Below are 24,155 nucleotides of genomic sequence, written 5' to 3' on the forward strand. Positions count from 1 at the left end.
TATACAGCACCTACATTTCAAATCACAGTTACAAGGTGCTTTACAAGTTCAAAATGAAAAATTGAAGGCAAACATTAAGAAACAATTTAAAAGCTATTTTAGGTTTCACAGCAATATTGCACAGATGCAGACATACAGAAAATTATCAGATGAGGAAAGAGTAAAAACAAGATTTAAAAAATGTTATAAAATTATTGAAATTGTCGGTAGCAGAATTAGGTTGAACACCTAAGAAAATTTGTCTTTTAGAGATATTTAAAAGAGGAGAAGGAGTTTGCCAGACAGATCTCCTCAGGGAGATTGTTCCAAAGAGTTGGAGCCCTGACAGAAAAGGCCTCTGGTCACCTTTGGTCCTCAGCCGGGACTGTGGAACGGCGAGCAGGGCCACCTCCACTACAGCCAGTTTCCTCAGTGAAAGCAACCTTTACTCGTCATACAGTCAAAAAAAAGGAAAGAGAAAACTTCCTCCCACCCACACACACACTCTCACAGTCAGTCTCGTTGTGACAGATGTGAAGATAGTCAGACGGCACCAACAGGATGACTCTGAGAAGACGATCACACCTCATGTGATAAGACAGAAATGTGGCTGAAACAGTTGACTCTGGTGCTGCTCACAGGTAAGACCATATAGACTATTTATAAAGAGACTAATGCAATGATGAAAGAACGGACTGAAATTTCACGTGTGTAGAGTTACGGAAACATTTTCCCGTTTTAGTTATTGTTACTGAGCATTCTATATTATCATAGTACTTATCTATCTATGTATCTATCTATCTATAACAGTGGCAGTCATGGTGGTCTCAGGTAAACAATATGTGATTCTGGGTGAAGAACAGAGAAAAGTGGACGTTCTTGGTTCCTCTCTGACTCTGGGCTGCCCTTTGAACACTTCGCGTTACGAGAGGTTTCGTCTGCAGTGGTCCTTCAGCCCTTCTGGATCTTCAGACAACGCTTCAAACATCTCTAGCAGTATGGTGAAGAATGATAAGTTGCTAGACATTAGAAAGAACCACACCCTACCAAATGTTACCCAGAAGAACAGCGGATGGTACTTTTGTGAAGTCACTGTGGAGATTCCCTTCAGTAACGTTATTAAGAGCAATGGAACACAAATAGTTATTGGTAAGTATGTGCAGTTTGCAGGTGTAAAGACATTTTAAGTCTATAAATGTACAGTATTTGTCAATGTATTACTATAACTTATAAGAAACAGTTCTACCTGCTTAGAACTGTATTATAGAGGCATATAAACCATGTGCGTGCTGTTTAGAAATGTTAGATAATGTCTTGCTATATAGCCTGTTATGACGAAACATGATATCAATAATATATTCATGAATACAGTAATTACTCTGACTTGCTATTATTTAATGAATGTTGTTAAAGTATTATTTTGTTTCCTCCATCACAGCGAAGAGCTTAATGGAGGCTACAGTGTACCCGTCACTAGTGACTAGTAAGCAAGGTACTTACTTTTTAAATTGGCTGTTTAATGGGTTAAGACTCGCTATTAGGTTAGTGAGAGGGTTAGGTGTAGTTAAGGGTTAGGGGAACTGAGCCTGTCTCCTATTCAAGGACACGAGAGGTGTTCCGTCCTCTCCTCAGGTTAGGGTTATGGGAAGGATTAGGTTTAAATTATGTTTAGGCATTTAGTTGTGATGGTTAAGATTAGAGTAAGTGGCAAGAGAATGCATTGTGAAACTATATGTCTCTGCTGGGACTTGCCCGGTTGTGTGCTTTCGTGAATGTAATAAATATTTCCATGGTTAGAAAGTGTTGATTCTCAGGTTTTAAAGTCATTTGTCCATCTGTCTAATGGAGGATTGTTTTACGCACATGTCTTCTTTTAACAAACCCTGTGATTTCTATTTGTATTTTTTTGCAACAGCTAACTCAGAAGACCCCCAACCCATCCACTGGTGGATGTGGCTCCTGTTGGGGGTATCGACTTTCATCCTGATCGTCCTGCTGTTCATAACTGTGATGTTGAGAAGGAGATGCCGCAGCAGGAGAGGTACACAAACCTCAGACTATCATCTTGACCTATAATGACACAACAGCAAACATGTGGATTGAGGAGAAGAGAGGCTGTAGGTCTGTGATGAAAGACGCTGTGAGAAAAAGTAGAGCATGAGACAAATAATATCACGGAAAACTTTGCAAGACCCAGTCAGTTCAAATCTGCTCCGCTTTAAAATTTGGTTATTCAGAAAAAAAAAATCTGACAAGAGAAACAAGGAAGAGACCGATTTTATTTTTGAATGCATGTATTTCTGACCATTAGAACAGAAGAGAGAGTGAGCATTTTTCATACGATAGCAGGTGGTTACATCTGCACAAGCTCTGGAGGCAAAGTAAGCAAAGATGTGCAGGTTAATAGCGCAGCGTGGGAAAATCTTCAAATGTAGGACAGCTCTTGTTGTCTATCATCTACTGTGTGGTTTAAGCAAAAATGCACAAAGACCTGACGAGGGGCCCCTTTGCAGACAGAGCTCAGTGCAGGAGCTGCGTATGTGAGATTTGATCTGACCAGGACTGAGAACAGAATCAGATACTTGCAGGTAAAGACAGCAACCCCCGAAGAATCGAACCACATTGCAGCACCCACCACTTTTATCGCTCTGTGTGTGATAAAGAAATAAATTATATAATATTTGCCTTATAGATTCAGTATATAATTCTCATATGAAATTAATTTCCATGTAGAGTTTTGCTGAATCATTTGCTTTTTAAAGGGGAGCTTATTTTGTCCGAAGCCCGACCCCCACACCTATAAACCATAATCAACAGGAACAATTTCATGGATTTCAGCACTTTAGGAAATCAACAGCAATGATCCATGAGAGAATATGGACAACAGTGATATCTGATAATTATCTTATTCAATAATATTTACACACATTTTCTGATGGATTTTTTTAACCTTACAGCATTTACTGAGATTAGAAGGATGATCTGTGAAACATTTATACTGTAAAGAAATATGTCTTTCCATAAATTAGATGTACATGACAGATGTTACGCCTGTATATTATGTGTCCATGCACCTGAAATTTGCTCGAGTGTGTATATATATATATATATATATATATATATATATTAGCAACTAGATATAGTGACAGTAGATGATTAAATCCAAACTCTTAACATGGCAGTACCTATTTTAAACAGAAACAATACATAACTATTGACTATTGGAAAATTATAGGTTATTTATGGACATTGTTCTTCACAATACCAGGTTTTTATCAATGTCTTTGAAGGAAATAAATAAAATTCAATTAAATCAAAAATATAATAAAAATATATCAGCAACTTTAAAAGGTCAAACTTACTCTCTTCACCAGTCTTTACCACAAATAGATTTCATGAAATTCTATTTTCAGTAATAATTTAGTTAGTTTCAAGCTCTAACCTCTAACCTCTTTAGTGAGGTGCATCTCAAAGGAACCAAGTCAAAAAACAGCATCTTAATCAAACAGAAAACATCATAATAAAACAAAATGACATTAAACATGTTACAATAGATATACAGCATATTTGATTAATAAATTAACTAGCAACCTAACACCTAACAACTTTATGGTGCTTTTACTGTTCATCCAGCAGAAGATCAGATCTATGCAAACACTCATCCTGTGGCCCACAAGCAGCCGTCACCTCGGCCTTCTCTGCCTTTGGACAGCCTGAAGACACGCTCGTCCTCTGATGACTTCTGGACCCCGAGATCCAACAGGATATATGCCAACGGCAAATGGAAGCAGAAAAAGTGAGGAGGTCAAGGAGCTCTTAAACTTAAACTGTATATTTGTAAATTGTATTTAGACTCATTTCTTTCAAGTAGAACCCATTCAGTAAAATAGCTATAATAAGCCACAAGGTGGCAGATGGTGCATTCTGTAAACTTAAAACTGTTATTTTTTCTTTTCCTATAATACTTGACTATGTTGCCAGTAATTTTGTATTGTAAATAAGTGCTATTTTTAGTGTTAGTTATGTAGTGATGGGACTAAAATGCGTTGTGTAAAAGTGTCTGCTTGTTTTTATATTAAAGTTTAAGATGTTAAACATGTAGTTTTTGTTATGTAGTTTGTAATTTTGAACGTGTAATAGAGGGATATAGGCCTGCTATAATTTAATTCAAACACACACGCGCGCACACACACGCACACACGCACACGCACGCACACACACACATATCTAACCCTAACCCTTACCCCAACCTTTGTCTTAACCTGAAACTAATCTTAACATGTCTTCACTTTAAAATTTAGTGATTTAAGTTTATGGACTTTTTGTCCCCATTAGGAAGACAAGCCCCCACAATGTGTAAACACATTTAGGTCCGTACAACATAAGTAACACACTCACAAACGCACATGCACACACACACGCGCACACGCACACGCACACAAATTATGATAATGACAATAATTAAAAATCATTATTTTGGATATAACTTTGCGGTCTCGTCTGATTGGTTGGAAAGTGAGTGCTCGCTCTTGAGGAAAGCTCCAATCAAAAGTCACATGATCAGGCGCTGCCTACCGAGAGAGCTGCAGGATAATCTGCGCCTGCTGGAGTTAGATGAGGAGTGAACGTTACAGGTGGAGCAGGAGCAGGAGCAGGAGGAGGAGAGCAGCGGCAGCCTGGAGGGTGTTTTCTGCTGCGCACAGCCCAGACAGCTCAGCTCAGCCCCGGTGAGTGAGGGACACATGAGCCGCACCTCGGACTTTTACGCACGGACTTGTTTACGCGCAGGTTTGTCCCGGTGGATAATGACTGTCTGTTGTCCACGGAGGAACAGGATTGTCAGCCTGTGTGACTGAGAGGAGCGAATGCAGACAAACAGCACTGTGTAACTTCTCTGTCTTATCTAAAGATTAACGGATCCTAATCTAATAATAGCAGCTGGAAGGCAGACTAAGCAGTAGTAGGATCCAACACACTTCACCCACCACCGCCGCAGATAGTGTCGCTGATCCGGGGCGGTGTCTGCTGGGGTCGCTGTACGGTGCGGCTTCAGGACACACACACACACACACTCGGGAGTGAGTGTGAGGTGAAAGTAATCCTGCGGGAACATTTGTCTGGACCACAAACCAAACTACTTTCACTAAACCAACCGTTGATCCATTGAAACATTGGATTTTCAGACCTTTAAAGGTAAAAATGTTAAAAACACAAAAGAATACAGTAAATACTTGTGAAACTGTGGCACACCTTTTAATTTGTGAACTATTCTGGAAATGCTCACATTCTTGCGTAATCAAAAAATCATTGACTTCATCAATCATTAACTAACAGTGCAACGTTATGACGGAATGTAACTGGATGCTCTAAAGTTGAGGGTAGGGGCTGGGTGATAAAACAATATCAATAATTAATAATTAATATACTTTAACGAATAGTAAATATATCAAAAGCTCCATATTTTTCGATATATTCATTATGCAATGTGTAAACACAGTGAGGAGGTACATTAATGATCTACCTCAAATTTGTAGTGTGTCAAGTGTTTAAAACCTCAACCTTTTGTTAGTAGCAAAATTCAGTTTTTAAACCTAAAAGAAATAAAAATGTAACAACTATTGTGATAATCATTCATATGGCTGATATGTCTGATTTAAACTCTTAACATCATTATTCGCCGTATCACACAGCCCTTGAGAGTGATAGCTCAAGCGTGTGAGAGAATCATAGCTCATGATGCATGCGTGTGACTGAGGGAGCAGATCTACAGAACTAAGTGTCACCACACTTGCTGAGAGTTTGCACAGGGGGATCTTTCAGTTTCAGCTGTCATCTTGACAGCAGAGCAGCTACACTACAAATAACCCACCAGCCCTCTGTGGTCTCACCTGGCAATGATGCACATTTCCTCTATGCTTCACTTTAAAATGTACACACACTTTATGTCCACTTTTTGACACTTGTTTGTTTGAAACTGCAGAGGTATAGATCATACATTTCACCCAGTTGCTTGTGATCAGATGGACAGTTTGTAGGACTTGAACATTAGTCTGGAGAAACACCACAGGGGAGGAAATATATATATATATATTTTTTAACATGATCGGCTCGCATGGTTCTTTTAAGACTTTATAGGCACCTGTTTAAAAGAGCTGATCCGATGAAGCAGGAGGTTTGATTTGTAGGTGTGAAGTAAACCTTCAGTTTTTGGCTTTTCTCGATCCATGAAACGTTGTAATGGGTCACAGCAGGCACTTGCACCGTTAACTCACCATTCTTTCACCACTACACCTGAAATAAGTGGCCAATAAGTTGATCTACAATAAGATAATTGATGACTTTTAAATAATTGATTAATGTTTCAAGGAAAGAATTGAGAAACATTACCCTGTTCCTGCTTCTCCAATGTGAGAATTACATTTTTTTCCTTGATTGCAAACTGAATATCTTTGTGTCGGACAAAACAACACATTTGAAGATGTCTCGTTCAGCTTCAGGAAAAAGTTTTGGACATTTCTTTGACATTTGAAAGGCAAAGAAGTTTGTCACTTAATCAATAAAAAACACAGACAATGAGTGATAATTGAAAATGACTGTTGGTTGTAAGAGTTTTGAATTAAATGAGTCCGTCTCGGTGTGATGAAAACAGTTCCTTGGTTTTCATTTTAGCTTTAAGTCGTCGTCACATTTTGTTTTCTTGGTTGTTTCTGTCTGTCAGTGAACTTGTCACACATCACTGGTGGAGCAGGCAGACATGTTTGGGCTGTTCATATTTTCCTTTTGTGGCCAAACTCCTGCTGGGACTTGTGTGTGTGTGTGTGTGTGTGTGTGTGTGTGTGTGTGTGTGTGTGTGTGTGTGTGTGTGTGTGTGTGTGTGTGTGTGTGTGTGTGTGTGTGTGTGTGTGTGTGTGTGTGTGTGTGTGTGTGTGTGTCTGTCTCCTTATTCAAGCGTGCGGTTACACTAAACCAGACTTGTCTCATCAATGACAAGTCATTTGTCAGAGCAGGATCAACCACCTCATTGAACAGGTTTTTTAGGTTGTTGCATATTTATTCTGTTGTTTGTCACCTTTAGTTGTGTTACATGCTTTGAGTGGTCATTTTCCATTTGCTTAATGATGCACACTGAGACAGGCTTGAAAACTGCACACACTTCATGTTTTTGAAGTAAAGTTTTCCGCTGATTACCACTTGCCTGCACGTCAAAGCGGCGGCGGGCTACTGTCATTATTCTAAAAAGAGCGGTTTGTTTTAGACCATCTGAGCTTTTAAAAATATAACCCGGCGCTGAACTGGGGTGTGTTTTCCAATGTGAGTTTCACAACAAGAGTTTGGTGACACAAGGAGTGTCAAAGGTGAAACACCCTCCCACAATTGGTTTCCTGTTTAGGCCCCATGTGATGGAATACTGTATCACGGCCAGCTCACCAATCGGCCTGATGTGGAATTTCACTGAGACAGGCAGGAAGATGGGCCGCAAGCAGTCAACCAACGAACCTGCAGACCAGTTAGTCAGCTGTTCGAGTGAATCAGTTAGAGCCGGAGGAGGAGGGGGAGGCCTCTCCCGTACAGTACAACATAAAGCTTGTCACACAAATGAAGGCGTATGCTCGACTCACAAAGTCACAGTTCACTCCAGCTGTTTGTTCAGACAGCTTTTTGGGATCTGGATTTGTTATGATTCACGGTGATGACAGCGGGGTGCCTGTCTGTGCACGCTTGGCGTTTTACTTTGTACGCTGCATGTAAGTGTGGTGAGACTCCATCGTAGGGGTGTTGTAGATACAGTGGAAGCTCCTGAGCAGGCTATAAATACCCCCTGTGCTTCAAGTGGTGGGAGTCTCTGGAGACGCTGCTGTAAGCCTTCTCCATCGTATTGTACCAGCTCGTGCGCAGCCTTTGAACCTTCGCATTCTGCTGCTTGTTTTCACATGCAACCAGTGCTTCAAATGTCAGGTTGAGTGTTGTTCCCCTCATGCAAAAACTGTTCTCTTCTACACAAACAATGTCAGTCATAAATATTTAATTATCTTAATGAGGTGTGTGTTAAGGTGCTGTATAATCTCACAATGGGGTGGACATTGAGTTGCAATGTCAAGGGATACAAGGGATATTCTCCACCTTGTCCTACATGTTCTAAAATATAGAGCTGTGTTAAACGGCTGTGTGCTTAATAACTGATCTTTGAGCAGGTTTTGCTGGATTTACTGGAATAGATCCAAAGGTGTAGCAGGACTTCACTCCAGTCTTTCACAACGTACGCTTTGCCCCAGTGGAGAGATCAAACCTACTGCAATGTGGTTTAATGGGATTTTTGTCACTAAAGTGTGAAAGAAATGATGATTCATCCTTTAAGAAAGAACAGTGTTGACACCTGAGCAGATTTATAAAAAATTCTTATCAACCGATATTGATAATTATCAAATATTAAATTTTCCATTATTTTTCAGGACAGATTTTTGATCCTGAGGGAAGGTTGTGGTTTTAAACTCTTTTTCGTGAGCAGAAAATGGCAAACACTTGATAAACAGCAAAACATTTTACAAGACTTATGGACAAATGTGCTGCACAATGCATTAAATATATTTATATACATGTGTATATTTATATATAGATTGATACTTTATTTGTGCCCTTAGGGAAATTGATTTGCAACAATAATGACTGGGTATTTTTTAAACAATAACAAAAACATCAACAGACATAACCAACACATACAATACACCTAGATCTACATTGCACATTGACACAGCTCTGGATTTACAGAAGTGGACATTTGATCCAGACCAGGTGGACATTGCAGCTTGTTGAATAAAGGAGATTTTAAAAATGTTTTCTTTTGGCAATAGCGTCGTCCTGATGGGAGCAGTTTAAATGAGGAGGCGAGAGGATGATGATTTTTATCACTATTGATGAAAATTTAATTTAGAAAATTATTGATTGCACAGCCCTACTGAGAAGTAGTGAAATTGTGTCACTTTACAGAAAAGACTTAACTAATGGTTGAAAAACCTTCAATAAACGAGAAGCTGTTGTTAATGTAGCCACATAGTTAATGACCTAGAGTATTAATAAGACCTGACCAAGAGGACAGCAAAACATTGTCACAACAATAAAACACAAATACAATACAATACATGTCAAATACAGCTGTCATACACTACACACACAACACACGTACGATCTTCCAAGCGGATTTCAACCAAACTTTTTAGAGCATCCACAGTGACCATGAGGACTATTTTCTTAATCTATTAATACTGACTTAAACCCCCACATAGTAACCAGCTCTGACAATTTCCGATCCTTCTGTAGATTATTCCAGGAAGAGGTGGCAGCTCATTTATACACTTTTGTGCCAGGTTCTGTTCTAACTCTGAGGGCCCAACCTCTGTTGAATATTGTAAGAGATCCGGCCATGTTGATTTCAGATTTTCCACATGTACACACTTTTTATATAGAGTCTATGGTACGAACACTGGTAACCCGAGTAGATTATATATAGAAAAGACATTGTAGAGACTGCGGCCATACAACATACAATGCACAGAGGTGTAAGAGATTTCCATTGCCAGTAATAAAACACAAAACACACAGTATACAGCTTCTCAATGGATAATTCTACACATGCTGCACTTACCGCTGTTTTAATTTATATTATGGTGATTTTCAAAAGTGAGTATGGAACTTGTTGCTCTTAGCAACAAACCCACAGTGAATCAGTGTTCAGAGAAGAGCTTTAGCTTCTCATAGCTCATTGTTTTGGTTTCTTTTCAGCTCTGATAAACCTACTGTAAACTACCTGTTCAGCACCAGACATCAGAGAGACAGATAGATTTGACGACTGGAGCTGGTGACCATCTATTAACACCTCTCAGCTAAAGAGGAGTTTTCCCAGAGGAGCGGGTGAGGACCTAACCACAGTGAAAAAGAGAGTAAATATTGGTCTTATTTTTGATTGGTGGCCAGACACTCGGCTCCACATGAATGCTAATGTTGCTCAGTGTCTGCTGTGTGTGTAAACAGCAGGCTCAGAGTGTAAGATAAAACTAATTATAATTTTATTCTGTTGCCCCCAAGTGGCCAAAAACAACAGTTAATGCAGCTTTAAACTAGAATATCACTCAGAGGCACACCAAGGCCCAACAGCCCCCTTAAATTCAATCAAGCCGCACACTCATAAATATCATTCCCCTTAATGTACCTGATTTTCTTCCATCTAGATCCATGAATTATTCCCTGTGAAATTGCTGAAAAAGTTTTTAAAAAATGCCCAATCTCAAAAAGTTAAAGACAAATAAAAAAAATCCCTGATCTGCTCCCTGATCTGGATCTGCACCAGAACTTAATGTGCTCTTTCCTGATCCGTACCACATCCTTTCACCAAGTTTCATGGCAATCCATCTACCTCCATGGCAGAGGTGATACATTATTTATAAACCACTGTTAAAGAAGTTGTGCCAAAAACATTTAAAATTACTTGAAAGATTTTTTTTTATAATTAAAGTGCTCATACCAAATGTTTTATGATCTTAGCCCGTGTCAACGTGTCAATGAACTGACAGACAAAGTACAATGGTCTGAGCTGTGTGCAGCTTGTAAAGCTGCACTATGTGACTTGTAAAAACCTCAACTGCTCACCCACCCCCACCCCCACCCCCACCCCCAAAATACAAACACGCACACATGCACACATGCACATGTCACTGTGTGAGTATGACCCTGGATAAACAAAGGAAGAGAGAGAGCAGGGACAACTGCTGCATGCTTCTCTTATTATTGTAGCCATACCTGCCTGTCGGCACCGTGTAGAAGTATCTGTCACATGCTGAGAAAAACACCTGTCATTCCACCCAGTTGTGGAGCTCAAACTACAGGCTAAGGGTGGGGCGGTGGGGGGTGCTCTGACAAAAGACGAGTCCTGTACATGCAGCGGCTCGTCCTGCTGTGTCAAGTAACAACAAGGTGGGAGCGCGGCAGCCTGTTGCAAAATCCACCTTTCAAACCCGGGGTTGTTCAGAGTGAACAACAAGCGGCCTCTCGAGGAAATATGGATGCTGTCATTTTTGGTTTGTGTCGGCAGGCGCGGACGTTTCAAAGGCTTCCATCTCCATGAGATGTGCTGTGCTTCTTTTCCTCTTCGAGCTAAAATCTAAATAACACTCACAAAGCAGCTGTGGGAGGCTGCTGCTTTGAAGCAAAAAGATAAGAGTATAGTTTTTACCTTGTGAGGCTGCTCTTAAGTGTGCTTTGTGTGTTATTCTGAGGGGAGGGAAAAAAAGTGCCTTGATGAATTTTGAATGAGGCTGCGCCGCTCAGTTAGTCAAAACAGTCAGAAACTCGCCAAAGAAGCTGCGAAGTCTCAATTCAGCATGAATCCCAGGGTAGGGATGGGGCGCTAAAGCAGTGAATTACTGTGATCTGTATGCATGCCCAAACCTGATCCCCCTCTGCTGCCTGAACCCCGCTGAGCCCAGAGGAAGCAGGTTCTTATCTGGGAGGAGGGCAGGAAGAGACAGAGAGTGGAGGAGGAAGAGAGAGTGTGGGGGGGAGGGTTGGTGGGCAGCATGGCACTCTGCAGATTTTCCCGAACATCAGTTGACGCTGTGAACTTGATTGTTTACTGCTCAACTTTTCACACTGTTATGTGATGCCTGATTTCTCTGGTGTGACAATAATCTGTGCCTGTCTTTCACAAACCCATTTTTAAAACCAAGGAAGTAAACAAAGCATAAAGTTACTATCTCTTTCCTCACAGTTTTTAAACTCTGTTTTTGTATCTTATAATTTACATACATTTAAATTTTAGGTTGTTAATTTAGGTCGAAAATTGTTTACCTTACCAACAGTCCCCTCATGAAACCACATTTTAGCTCACTAGATCCAGATTTTTATCTGCACCGGATTGCGCATACACATGAATATCAGTCCCTGTCTGGTTTTTTTCATCACAGCTATGAATTATTCCCTGAGAAATCAATGATAATGTAAAAAATCGTATCTCTCAACGTTAAAGAAAGTGAAAAAAAATCCTGGATGGATGATTTCTTTCTTAGTTCATGTCAAGTAGTTTTTGCGTAATCCTGCTAATTTATGAACAAAAAAAGATGAAAACATAAGCTCCTTGGTGGAGGTTAAAAAAACACTGACATGGTCTAATTGAAGATGGTCTTGAGTTGCATTATGGGACTTGTAGGATTCAGTGTTTTTGGAGTTTGATGCATACAAGGGTCTAAAACTCAAGATATCTCAGCTTGACCATTCTATTTGTAATCGTTGAGTTCAATGCTAAATTTCTCTGGTGCCTTCTTTAAAGAGCTAGATACTATTTTATGGTTCTGATCATCTAAGTCTATCTTTCTGTCATTCTTGCTGACTGTCACACTGTGCAGTTAAATAAATACTAGATCATTAGAACAGCAACAAAGATGCAGCAGCGTTGTTGGACACCAACACCTTCACAGGACTATCACTGAAAAGAGCATTTCTATGTAGCTGCACGTAATGATCAGCCATGATTCATCAAACAGAAAAAGTGGTAAGATATACGATGGTAGAGGCTGAACAATGTGTCTCATTGAACATTTAATTGATAAATCTTTTCATATCTTCTCTAGAAAGTGGAACCATGACCATGATCACCTTCAACATCCTTCACCAGTAGCCAGAGAGAATGGCTTCTGCTCCTCCTTCCAGAGAGGACACCAGCAGCTCATTAGCTCTGCGCTGGAGGCTAACACCGACATAGATACACACCACGCAGGACTTCACACTCAAAGCAGGCTGAGCTGCGCTCTACAGGCCTGGTTAAACATCTGCATGAACGTCTGTGAACACACCACTCGTGCCTGAGCGGCACATGTCCGGGGCAGCAGCGTCCCCGCAGCGTATCAGCGTCTGGACTGAGACATTGGACCATGTTCTCTCTCTGATTAATGCTGCGGTGGCAGAGCTGGATCGTGCAGCTCTTCCACACTGAGACAAACCTGGACTCTGAGCCATGTCTCTTCTCTTAGCTCTGAGCATCGTCTGTGGATTGATGCTCCATGTTTCACTCGGTGCACTCAACACTCACTACTGTGCCCCACGAAAGACTGTCCCATATCAGAGTAAGTCACTAAGTCTCACTGCCTCTACAAGATATAATGACATTACTCTTACTGTGTTGAATAAGTGTCTCTACTCCTGCTATGGACCAGTAAACACCAGAATTGGTAGCAGAATATTTCAACCAAGATACATGAACAAGTGCACCCAGATGCTTTGATTATATGCTGGTTGGGACACGCTTATTAAATTTGAATGAATTTGTGTTCTGCTTCTGCTGTGGAAGCGTTTTTTTACCAAAAACGCGGCAGCTAAAAATTTGGGAGTAAAATTTAAGTGTTGATTCTTGATGTTCAGATGAGCTGAAGATGTTCAGAGAGGAGGGGATCTCTAACTACTCCACTATGTTGATGAGAGACGACCTGGGCGTGCTGCTGCTGGGAGCCAGAGAGGCCATATATGCTCTGGACATCGACGACATCTCAGTGAGAAAGTCTGTGGTAAGAAAATGTCAAAGAAATCTGCTTAGGAAATGTGCCGAGTGCCTGCAGAGCTCCTACTGATATGCACATGATATTTGGTTCTTATTACAGGTTGAAACTAGAATGGCACTCAGTAGAGTTCATAGAATTCAAGAAATCAAAAAAAATGAACACGTTAACGCGGGATGATTAATTTGTGGAATTAAGGCGTTCATTTTTTTAACGCATACGCAGAATGACCCGCTCCATGTACCCATACCCGCCCCCACTCACTCGCTCAGAGCGACACACGCATTGAGATCAGAGCTCGGTCAAGAAAAGCAGCCGGTCAGTGACTTTGTCGAAGAACAGTGGAACACAGAGTTTCTCTGGTCTCAACCGCTCAGTGATCAGCTGCGTCATGATCAGAACTAATAAACACTCCTCACTAGTTATCAGGACCTGATCAGTACATGAAGTAACTTAGTGTTTGTTTGATTCGCTCCAGAGTTTATGAGGCTTCATGAAAATGACTTGTCTACACAGGGCCGGCCCTGGCAATGTTGGAGCCCTAGGCCCCCCCCACACACACACACACACACACACACACACACACACACACACACACACACACACACACACACACACACACACACACACACACACACACACACACACACACACACACACACACACAAATGCAAATTCATTCCTTCCCTCCAAATTCTAATTAACATCATCCTATGTTTGCTCAGACCATTTAATTATGGTTTCATATATTTTAGTTTGATTTTATTTTATTTTTCAATCTTAATAACTCTATCATTATGACTTGTCATCAATAAAAAAACTAATGTTAAATGTATATATCCGCCTTCTGTCATTTATCTTTCCATTCCCACAACAATATACATAGAAAATGGAAATTTTTCGGGCATTTAGAATTGGTGATTAAGCTACCCTGTGATTAATCTGATTAAAAATTGTAATCGTTTGACAGCCCTATTTTATATATATAAGTTTAATTACTTTTTTACCTTTTGTAACAATTATGGGTAAAAAATGCTATTTCCAATTGCTTTTCAATTTTATTAAATTTTTGGAAATCATCTTGTGATCCCCTCTCAGTGTCTTGAGACTGAGGGTCCCGACCCCTTCACCCATTTATACAATGAAATCTTCTTTTTTTTACTTTTATGATATTTTGCTGCTCTGTAAGTCCGACTTAAAGGTTTTTAGAGGCCCAGTAAAGTGAGAAAATGCCAACATTCTGAAAAATGTAATCATTAATATATAATGATAATATCATCATTCTATGACCCCTGAGATTGTCCTAGGTCCCGACCACTGGGTTGAGAATCATGTAAAACACAACCTCTTTCTTTGACTAACAATTTGGATAGATCGTTGCAGCTCTTGTCATAATGCTGAAATCAATTAATCTATGTTCCCTGTGTATCTTTCTTTGTCAACTTTCAGTGTTTTTTGACAAGGTGGCCGTCTGCCAGTTAACTGCAGTGTATTCTGGTCAAAGATCAGATCACAAGCTGTACATTGGATGCTCTCGTTCCACACTGTTCTCCCCTTGACCTGTGTTTATTTGCATGAGAAAGTATTTTATGAATACTGGTCTTGTTGAACCTGCTACAGCGCTCTGTTGATTGAGCGGAAGAGGGATTTGTCCCTGACAAACTGATGTGCGAGTGTAAACAGGCCGAGCGGCTGTCGTGCTGTTGTGGGGGGGTTGTGACAATGTTCTCACGTGCTTTGACAAAACACTCTCCCCGTGTTGATGCAGGTGTACCAGCGAGTGACCGAGGAGATGCAGATGGCGTGCACGTACAAGGGAAAACACGCTGAGGTTTGTGTACCACCTTTCAAAACACAGCTCACATACGCTAACTCTGATACGTCTGGGGCAAGAACACAAGCATTAAGGATGACTCCTGACTGAAAACGATTTACTCCCCCATGCAATTTATCTCTGTGCATCTGTAAATCATTGATAAGGGAGTGGGTTTTCAAGTCTTTGAAGTGCTGTAGTTCCAGCTTCGTACTGAAAGACCAAATAAAGGCATTGACCTCTTGGTCCCCAGCTCGACTCCTGGCATCCCGGGCAGTCACTATATGTTTGTGGCATGTTTGTATTTTTTGTGGCTGAACTAACAAAGCTCTGACCTTGGCATTCTCTGGGCTGGATCTCGTTGCAGGTGGAATGCCGCAACTACATTCGAACCCTGCATAGAGTGAATGACACTGCGATGTATGTGTGCGGCACCAATGCTTTTAGCCCCACCTGTGATTATATGGTAAGTGTAGAATATATGCATAGATTAGAGGATTTTAAAAACTGACCCTGTTTATGTGAAGGGAAGAGATTTTGAAAGACTCACTCAGGTTCAGTAGTTTTGCCTCTTTTAGATCTGTACACGTAGTTTTATATGTTTATTAATCACTTCTATTGTTTTTATTGTCAACAAATGCCATGAAAAACTAATTTACCTCTCTCTGGCCTATTTGTTCCTACTGAAGCTTTAAATCTAAACAAACGTCTCAGAAATGTAGTTCCATAAAAAAGGACACAACTGGGCAATGTAGTTTTTACTACTACCACTGAACTACTCAAACAGGACATTTATTTGGAACTGTTTCAAGAAGTGGATACACTTCTGGTGCTCTAGTATTTTGGGCAGGACAACTGTGTGTGTTCTGTGTGTGTCTGTGTGCGTGTGTGCGTGTGTGGTGTGTGTGTGTGTGTGCATGTGTGTGAGAGCATGTATGTGAGAGCATGTATGTTTTGGGGGTCTCCAGGTATTCCTCATGATGTGAGGACCTAAATCTGCTTACACAGTATCATTATGGGGACTTGTCTTCCTCATGGGGACAAAAGGTTCCGTGAATCGTAACGTAAACCTAAATCTTACATCTTAAGGTGAAAACGTGATTTAAGGTTGGGTTTGAGTTTTGTGCCACGTTTAAGTTTAGGCTTAGGTTATTTTTATATTAAGGTTAGGCAAGTAATAACTATGGTTAAGGGTTAGAGTAAGTGTACAGGAAATCAATGTAAGTCAATGTTAAGTCTTCTGAGCTCATGGAGACACAACTCTGTGTGTGTGGGGGGGACTAAGATAAATGTAATGGTGTGGCTCAATAAAGTGTTTTACTGCTTTTTGTATAACAGATGAATAGAGGGATTTGTGAAGTCTATCAGACTACACAGACTTGTACAATAACAAGTTAGTAGCATTCTTTGTTGGTTTCCTCATGTGATGTGTTGACAATATGGAACATCACCCAACTAATTCTTAAGTCATGCAGATAACTGTGGTTACCTGTTGCTGTCCGTATACAAAGCTTCTGTTGTTATTTTAATGGTCAGTGTGGGTTTGTTCGTTATTCAAAAATGATTTGACTAACTCACACCCTGTAACACAAACAAGGGTCACGCATTCTCTCCTTTCTTCTACAGTGGATCTGGTTGCGATGCATGCAGTCAGTGTTTGCTTATTTATTGTCTTTGTTGGGTTTCATTGTTCGACAACATGCAGTGGCTCATGACTGTGGTTTATTTTGGCAGCGAGCTCAAACCTCAGAGGACTGAACACACTTGAAAGCTTCACCATGGAGAATTGAATGGTTCCTATGGGCAACTGCAGAAAGACAACAATGTAAATTTGAGGAAAAAATAGAAGCAGACCTGAGGTTCATTGTTTTCTAAAGCAGATCTCCATAATCTGCGTGGTATCATTCTGACAAAATAAAAATAAAAAAACAGGCTGGAGAAAGGTTGGCTTTAGTTGAATTTTCTTAATTGTGAGTAATAGTGTAAATACAGTGAATGGGCTCAATCTAGATAAGATCTGAGTCTCTGTGTGAATATGGCTCAGTCTTTCTTTTCTTTGCTCTCTCTCCCTCTTGTTTTTCGACAGACTTTTGTAAGCGGACAGCTGAAGCTGCAGGGAAAGCAGGATGAGGGGAAGGGGAAGTGTCCTTTTGATCCCTTCCAGAGATACTCCTCCCTCATGGTTGGTGAGTGTCTGAGTCACGTTTGCTGCCAAAGGGAACAAAGCACAGAATAATGCTGAACGCTCAAAGTGCACCAACTGAAAAAAAAGGATAAGTTCACGATAACTGTGGGCCGACTTGAAAGGCCACAGGACCAGGCTATAAATGTAACATCTAATATCTCTGCTGCTGCTGCTGCTGCCTCCTCACTCAACACATGCACTGAAACAGTCGGTTCACTTCATTAGTCGCCATATTAACGAGATATTGTTCTAACTTCATGCGAATAATTGATTTCCAGGAACTTTTTCCTTCACTCTTGTTCCTGTCCAACAGGAAATGACCTGTATTCTGCTACATCCATCAACTTCTTGGGCTCCGAGCCTGTGGTCCTGCGCAGTTCAAACTTGGCCCTCCGCACTGAGTTTAAGAGCTCCTGGCTCAGTGGTGAGTTCCTCTGCAGCAAAAAATATCTTTACTTTTAAAGTTTTATATAATCAAGTGCATAGTTTAGAGGGAACCGAAAGTATCTGTTGTCATTTGCCTTTTTTGCATTTATCCTTACTTCATGTTCTGTGATTTCAGAGCCAAACTTTGTCTACATGGACTTTGTTGGGGAGAGTTTTGACAGTTCAGATGGCGACGATGATAAGGTGTACCTGTTCTTCAGCGAGAACGCCATGGAGTACGACTTCTACAGCAAAGTCACAGTGTCACGAGTGGCCCGTGTCTGCAAGGTACCAAATATCACACACCCATAAATATAGGTTTCCTAACAATCAGTCAATCAATCAAGATCCATGAATTATTCTGTGGGGAATTGGTGAAAATGCTGAAAACGCCCTATCTGGCAGTGTTAAAGAAAGTGATAAACAAAATTCCTGGCTCTGCCCCCCGGTCTGGATCCGCGTCAAAATTGAATGTGTTCTTTCTTGGCCCATGTCCCATCTTTCCACCGAGGTTCATGGAAATCCATTCAGTATTTATTGCATAATCCTGCTGACAAACAAACAAACAAACACACAGTGGCAAACACATAACCTCCACGGCAGAGGTAATAAAAAGTAATTATTTGTTCAAGACCTTTATAATTTTAAGAGATCCCTGTCTGACACAGGTCTGCTTGTTGTTATTGAAGGGAATATGTGCACATGACTGAGTGCTCTGCTCTGTGTTCAGGGGGATATGGGCGGCCAGCGGACGCTGCAGAGGAAATGGACGTCGTTTCTGAAAGCTCGTCTGGATTGTTCCCTCCCTGAACCCAGCCTGCCCCCAATTGTCCAGGATGTCTTCCTGCTGAAGCACGAGGACTGGAGGAAGAGCGTCTTCTACGCTGTCTTTACGCCGCAGTCGTGAGTACTCAGTCAAATCCTGTAGTTTTTATGTTCCCCACATAAGAAGAAAGTCAGTTTGGAGAAACAACAAAGGTGTCTTTACACAAAATCATGAGTTGTTGAGTTTGTCTTGATTTATTTATTTTGATATAAGGTATTTAACACCTAATATTTTTATTCATTCAAGATTTTAACATTTATTATCCAGTCATACAAATATATCAGTTGTTGTAGTTCATATACATTTTTGTCACCACTGTAAAGCACTTTGTAATGTGGATTTTGTGCGCTATAAATAAAGTTTCTATTAATGTTTTTGCTTTTATACCAAATGTGTTTGATTGGGTGTTTCCAGGAGTTTGTCCCAGGTTTCTGCTGTGTGCGCGTACAGCGTCTCTGCCATCAGAGAAATTTTCAATGAGGGAAAGTTCAAGACACCTGTTGCCGTGGAGACCTCCCACGTGAAGTGGGTGATGTACACCGGAGAAGTGCCAGTCCCCAGACCAGGAGCGGTGAGTGTAACGACTGTTGCAGCCAGAAATTATGCCGGAATAAAATACATCATTAACTGTGGTTATGTGTTGCAGTGCATCAATGATGTGGCACGCAAACTGGGGATGAACCGCTCTCTGGACCTTCCTGACAAAACCCTCCAGTTCATCAGAGACCGTCCCCTCATGGACGAGGCCGTTCCTCCGCTGACAGGAGGGCCGCTGCTGGTCAAGAGGGGAGCTTTGCTGACTCGGATTGTAGTGGACAGCGTGCTGGCGCTGGACGGACAGAGATACACTGTCATGTTTATTGGCACTGGTAAAGCACATTATATAACAAAGCACAACAACAGAGCTGATGCGGGAGTCTTCCTCAGCTTAGATTTTCTGTATGAATATTCTAGTTGATTAAACATGGAGCCCTGAAAATTTTATTAGTTCTCTATAACATCAAAATTTCATCAAAGTTTATCAAAGTTTGGAAAACTTTAACTAAAATATTAATTATTGAGAGTTTAAGATTTTAAATAGTCTCATCTGCTTCGTCGGATTATGCGGGTGTTTGATTGACAGTTGTGGCAACATAAAACGATGAGAAAAATAAATCTCTGAACTTTTGTTTTCATGTAGGAGCTCATCACTCATAGTGTAGAATCTGGATGTGTTCAGGTCTTTCATGTAGGAGTTTGTAACTTTTGAAAGAAGAAATAAGACTCATACTCATATAAATGAAAAGCTGGCTTCATAAGCAGAGAAATTATGTGTTCGTCAGTTCAGACTTTGCAGCTACAGCCTGAACTTTTGTTTGGTATAACAAACATCAGTACAACAGATCAGCTGTTCACTGAGTTTGGTTTTTTTCCACCTTTCTGTACTTATGTGTTTTAGCATCAAAAAATGTTTGATCGTTGACAGATGCTACAGGCTTTATGTTTTTAATACAATTGTTCGATCAGTTCCTTTTTTATTCACTGGCTGAAGATGCATTGATTTCATATACATAGTGACCAGGCACATCAAAGCTGTGATCTTGGTTAAAAGGTAATTTTTTTTATGATTAACGTCATTATAAATTTTTGTCTCCTGATAGAAAATGGCTTTGTTCAGAAGGCTGTTAACTACGCTGGAGAAATGTTCATCATTGAGGAGATTCAACTGTTTGAAAACCCTGAGCCGATCAGCATCCTGCGCCTCTCATCCACCAAGGTAATTTACTTCCAGTGTGGTTGAATTAAGTTTGTTACCCCATCATAAGTTTTTTCATGGCAAATACTATATAATCAGATTTATTGTATTGTAAATACGACCAATTATCGATCGCGCTGACATTATCTATCACAGCACCTCTGACACTAATCTGAAGCACCTTCATGATTTATTTATATAATGCTCTGTGCAGGTTTCTCCTTATAGAACTCACTATTGTTTAATGTATGAATGGTTACAACCTAAATCTACAAGGCAATTTCATTAGGCTCAATGTATACTCAAATGTGTTGGTCCGTTTTGGTTCGATCTTCATATCCACTCAGACATGCAACACCCCTTTTTCAATCAATCAAATCAGATTTTTTTCATATAGCCCATATTCACAATGGGACTCATAGGACTTAACAGGGTGCGACATTCCTCTGTCCTTAATCCTCGACTAGAGTGAGAAAAACGACCTAAAAAAAAGATTTTAACGGTACAAAAAATGCAGAAACCTCAGATAGAGTCTTAAGTGAAGGATGCATCTCCCAGGACAGACAGAAGTGCAATAGATGTTGCACGTACATAACAATATATAAGTGTAATATTTCCTAAAGATTATACACTATACATTAAACGTGTGTGTGTGTGTGTGTGTGTGTGTGTGTGTGTGTGTGTGTGTGTGTGTGTGTGTGTGTGTGTGTGTGTGTGTGTGTGTGTGTGTGTGTGTGTGTGTGTGTGTGTGTGTGTGTGTGTGTGTGTGTGTGTGTGTGTGTGTGTGTTTAGGGTCTGCTGTACGCAGGTTCAGATTTTGGTGCTGTTCAGATGCCAGTCATCAACTGCAGCCGCTACGACACGTGTGTGGACTGCATCCTGGCCAGGGATCCGTACTGTGCCTGGGACTTTTCCACTGAGCACTGCTCCTCGGTCCACAGCTTACCCCCGTCCCCAATTACTGCAATGCAGAGTCTGAATGAGGGAGACGTCTCACGATGTCCTCAGCCAGGTATGCTCACGCACAGTGTGTCGTTTGCATGCATCACTGTGGAGATGCTTTGGATGAGCCAATGTGCCAGCAGTTGTTTTTTCATAAGATGCAGTGAGACAAGCCGTGTGTTTGTGTTTTAGATCCAGTTGCAGCTGTGGACTTCACCCTCGTCCCACAGAACAACATCCAGCTGTCTTGCCAGCTCCACTCCAACTTGGCACAGGTCGTCTGGCGTTTCTCTGACCAAACACTTCACTCCAACCACAAATACTACATCTACAGCGGTGGCTCCCTCATCTTGACCCTCTGAATCGGACGCCGGCCTTTACCTGCGAATCAGTAGAGCAGATAAACGGCAGAACGTACAACCGAACTGTGGCGGTTTATCGTTTACAGCTCTGCTCTGAACCAGGAGTGGGGGACAGCACCACTCCTGGCACTGAGGTGACGAATTCCTCGGACTTGTCTCCCCCTGTGAACACAGCTGCGCCGGGACCAGAGGACCCGTCGTCCCCTGAGACGCACAGCGACACTGGCAGGGTGACTCGTTTGGAGGTGGCGTGGGTCTGCTCTCGCTGTTTTGCCTCTGTCTGATGGGGGTCATATATTGCATCTGGAGTGGAGGAGGCTGGGCGTGCTTCTGGATCCGCGCGGTGCTCCAGAGCCCCAGCGAGAGCGAGGAAGCTGCAGTCGCCATGTGAATACATGCACATCCAGAACAGGACGTCAGAGGTAAAGCTTCTGGGGCCTGAATCTGGGAGACCTTGCACAGCCAATAATAATCACACTGCTGTGGACTTCAAAGGGAACGGCGAGCACCACTTCACACCTATGGCCAACATTTCAAGTCTGGATGGTCTCGGATACATAAATGATGAGTCAGAGATTTGACTCTGCTGAGTTATAGGATTCAGTCGGAGGCCAATGCCAGTGCACTAATTATCTTTCTATAGGTGTACATCTGAGGAGAGACGGTTCTCAGAAAAGATTTTCACATTATAAATTCTTTTGATAGGTGCTCTGTCTCTCCTCGCAAATTTCCTGCACTGTCTATCATTTCCATACCGTATCATGGCAGCTGAGGTTCAGTGTAAAGACTTTTTCTGGTGGGATATCCACGCTTGGAAAGACATTTTTATATGTAAATGTATTTTTTGTACAATGACAACCTAAGTGAGTACACTTTATGTAACATATTTTGTACAGCCAAGACATTTTCTTTTTTCAGCTATTTATTAGTCGCACTGAAGTTTTTATTTCAGCTTCAAACTCTTAATAAGTCTTGTAAATATGGTCGACAACAAGGAACAAGTAGAAAACACTGTGACCTCTCCTCCATTCCCCAGTCACCTTTCATTTTATGGATACTTCTGTTTATTTAAGACAACATTCATCATCATCACTGGCTGTGTTAATGATTGATCAGTTCTCTGTGCTACTCCTTTACTTCATGGTGGCTGTTAGAGAATTAACTCCACACATACCTTTGTATTTAAACATTTAAATGACGCTCAACGGGTGATACAGAGTATAAGTGAACTTTATAACTCCTCTATCTTCCTTTACCCAAAAAAACCTGAGTTGATCTCACTCCATTAAATGTTACCTCATCATTTACAGTTCAATAGTGTAACCAAGGTTGTTTTGGGCTACTCTGCTATATATTTTAGATTCCAGGCACACACTGTGTTCTTACTGTGAAAAAAGATAAAATGTCATTGGGATGCAGATGTGTGGGTGAACATTTCTGGCAGTGAGTCCACTCAGAGAGACACACCACAGTTAAGTGATAGTGTCAAGATTTGGAAAATGCAGTCCATGTTCATAATAATAAAAAACGAATTAGCAGTTTGACGCATATGCAGCTCTGTGTCTAAGAAATGCATTTGAAAGCACAGCCACACACACACACACACACACACACACACACACACACACACACACACACACCTTGGTTAACACTCTGAGACAGACCAAACTAAATGACAGGAATCTGCTCCGTGGTTTTCACACTCTGTCATTAACAACAGTGCTCAGAGAGCTGCCTCATGTTTCATCTGAAGTGCTGTAGATATGAAATGGATGAAGTGGGTCTCTGCTCAATTATTCAACAGTGCTGTATAAGATAATTGGTCATGAACTAAATTGAGGATATATATTGGACCTATCAGGTGATAGATTAATAAAATATTGCCAGTGCAGTAGAACAGTTTTTGCTGTTAATGCTTAACATAGACATATTTACTCAGGGGAATCCAGATGATCCAGTTGCCAGCTATTGTTTCCAGTTTCTTTACTCCAAAAACAGCCACCGGGCTCACACTGATCTGTTTTTAAGTTTCAGAAATCACAGTCTTAGATTTTTTTAGCTGCCCCATCTCTTCAATTCGTCACTCTTCATTCTCCTCCCAAGATTTAATGAGGTTTCTTTTCGTACTTTTACTTCAGTGTTTCTTACGAGTTTTGCAATGTTGCTCACAGGCGTATTTTTTTTAATCCCAAACCCAGTTTCTTCCAATTTGTCTGACTTACACTTCTGAATAAATCAATGTGACGACATTATATCTTTGCCAGGGTGAATGAGTTTAGTCTGAGGATGAGGAATACAGAGAGAGAAAAACACACAGCAGAAATGGCCACTAACCAGACACCACATGGG

At 40.9% G+C, this 24,155-nt stretch overlaps 1 protein-coding gene and 1 pseudogene across 5 annotated transcripts; both read left to right on the forward strand.

Moving 5' to 3' along the window:
- Positions 1 to 465: 465 nt before the first annotated feature.
- On the forward strand, positions 466 to 4,080 carry LOC124854753. Of its 5 annotated transcripts, none has more exons than XM_047343090.1 (5): positions 466 to 620; positions 790 to 1,128; positions 1,418 to 1,471; positions 1,895 to 2,020; positions 3,613 to 4,080. In XM_047343090.1, exons 1-5 carry the CDS (start codon positions 584 to 586, stop codon positions 3,777 to 3,779), a joined length of 723 nt encoding a protein of 240 aa, XP_047199046.1. In that variant the 5' UTR covers positions 466 to 583; the 3' UTR covers positions 3,780 to 4,080. The 5 variants fall into 5 exon arrangements, with proteins under 5 accessions (XP_047199046.1, XP_047199047.1, XP_047199048.1 ...); XM_047343091.1 differs by having other exon boundaries at positions 3,616 to 4,080; XM_047343092.1 differs by having other exon boundaries at positions 1,418 to 1,462.
- A 479-nt stretch (positions 4,081 to 4,559) lies between these two features.
- LOC124854799 lies at positions 4,560 to 24,058 on the forward strand (annotated as a pseudogene).
- The last annotated feature ends 97 nt before the right edge of the window (positions 24,059 to 24,155 follow it).

This window comes from Hippoglossus stenolepis, chromosome 14 (genome assembly GCF_022539355.2).
Source record: "Hippoglossus stenolepis isolate QCI-W04-F060 chromosome 14, HSTE1.2, whole genome shotgun sequence".
In the NCBI taxonomy this organism is placed as follows: Eukaryota; Metazoa; Chordata; class Actinopteri; order Pleuronectiformes; family Pleuronectidae; genus Hippoglossus; species Hippoglossus stenolepis.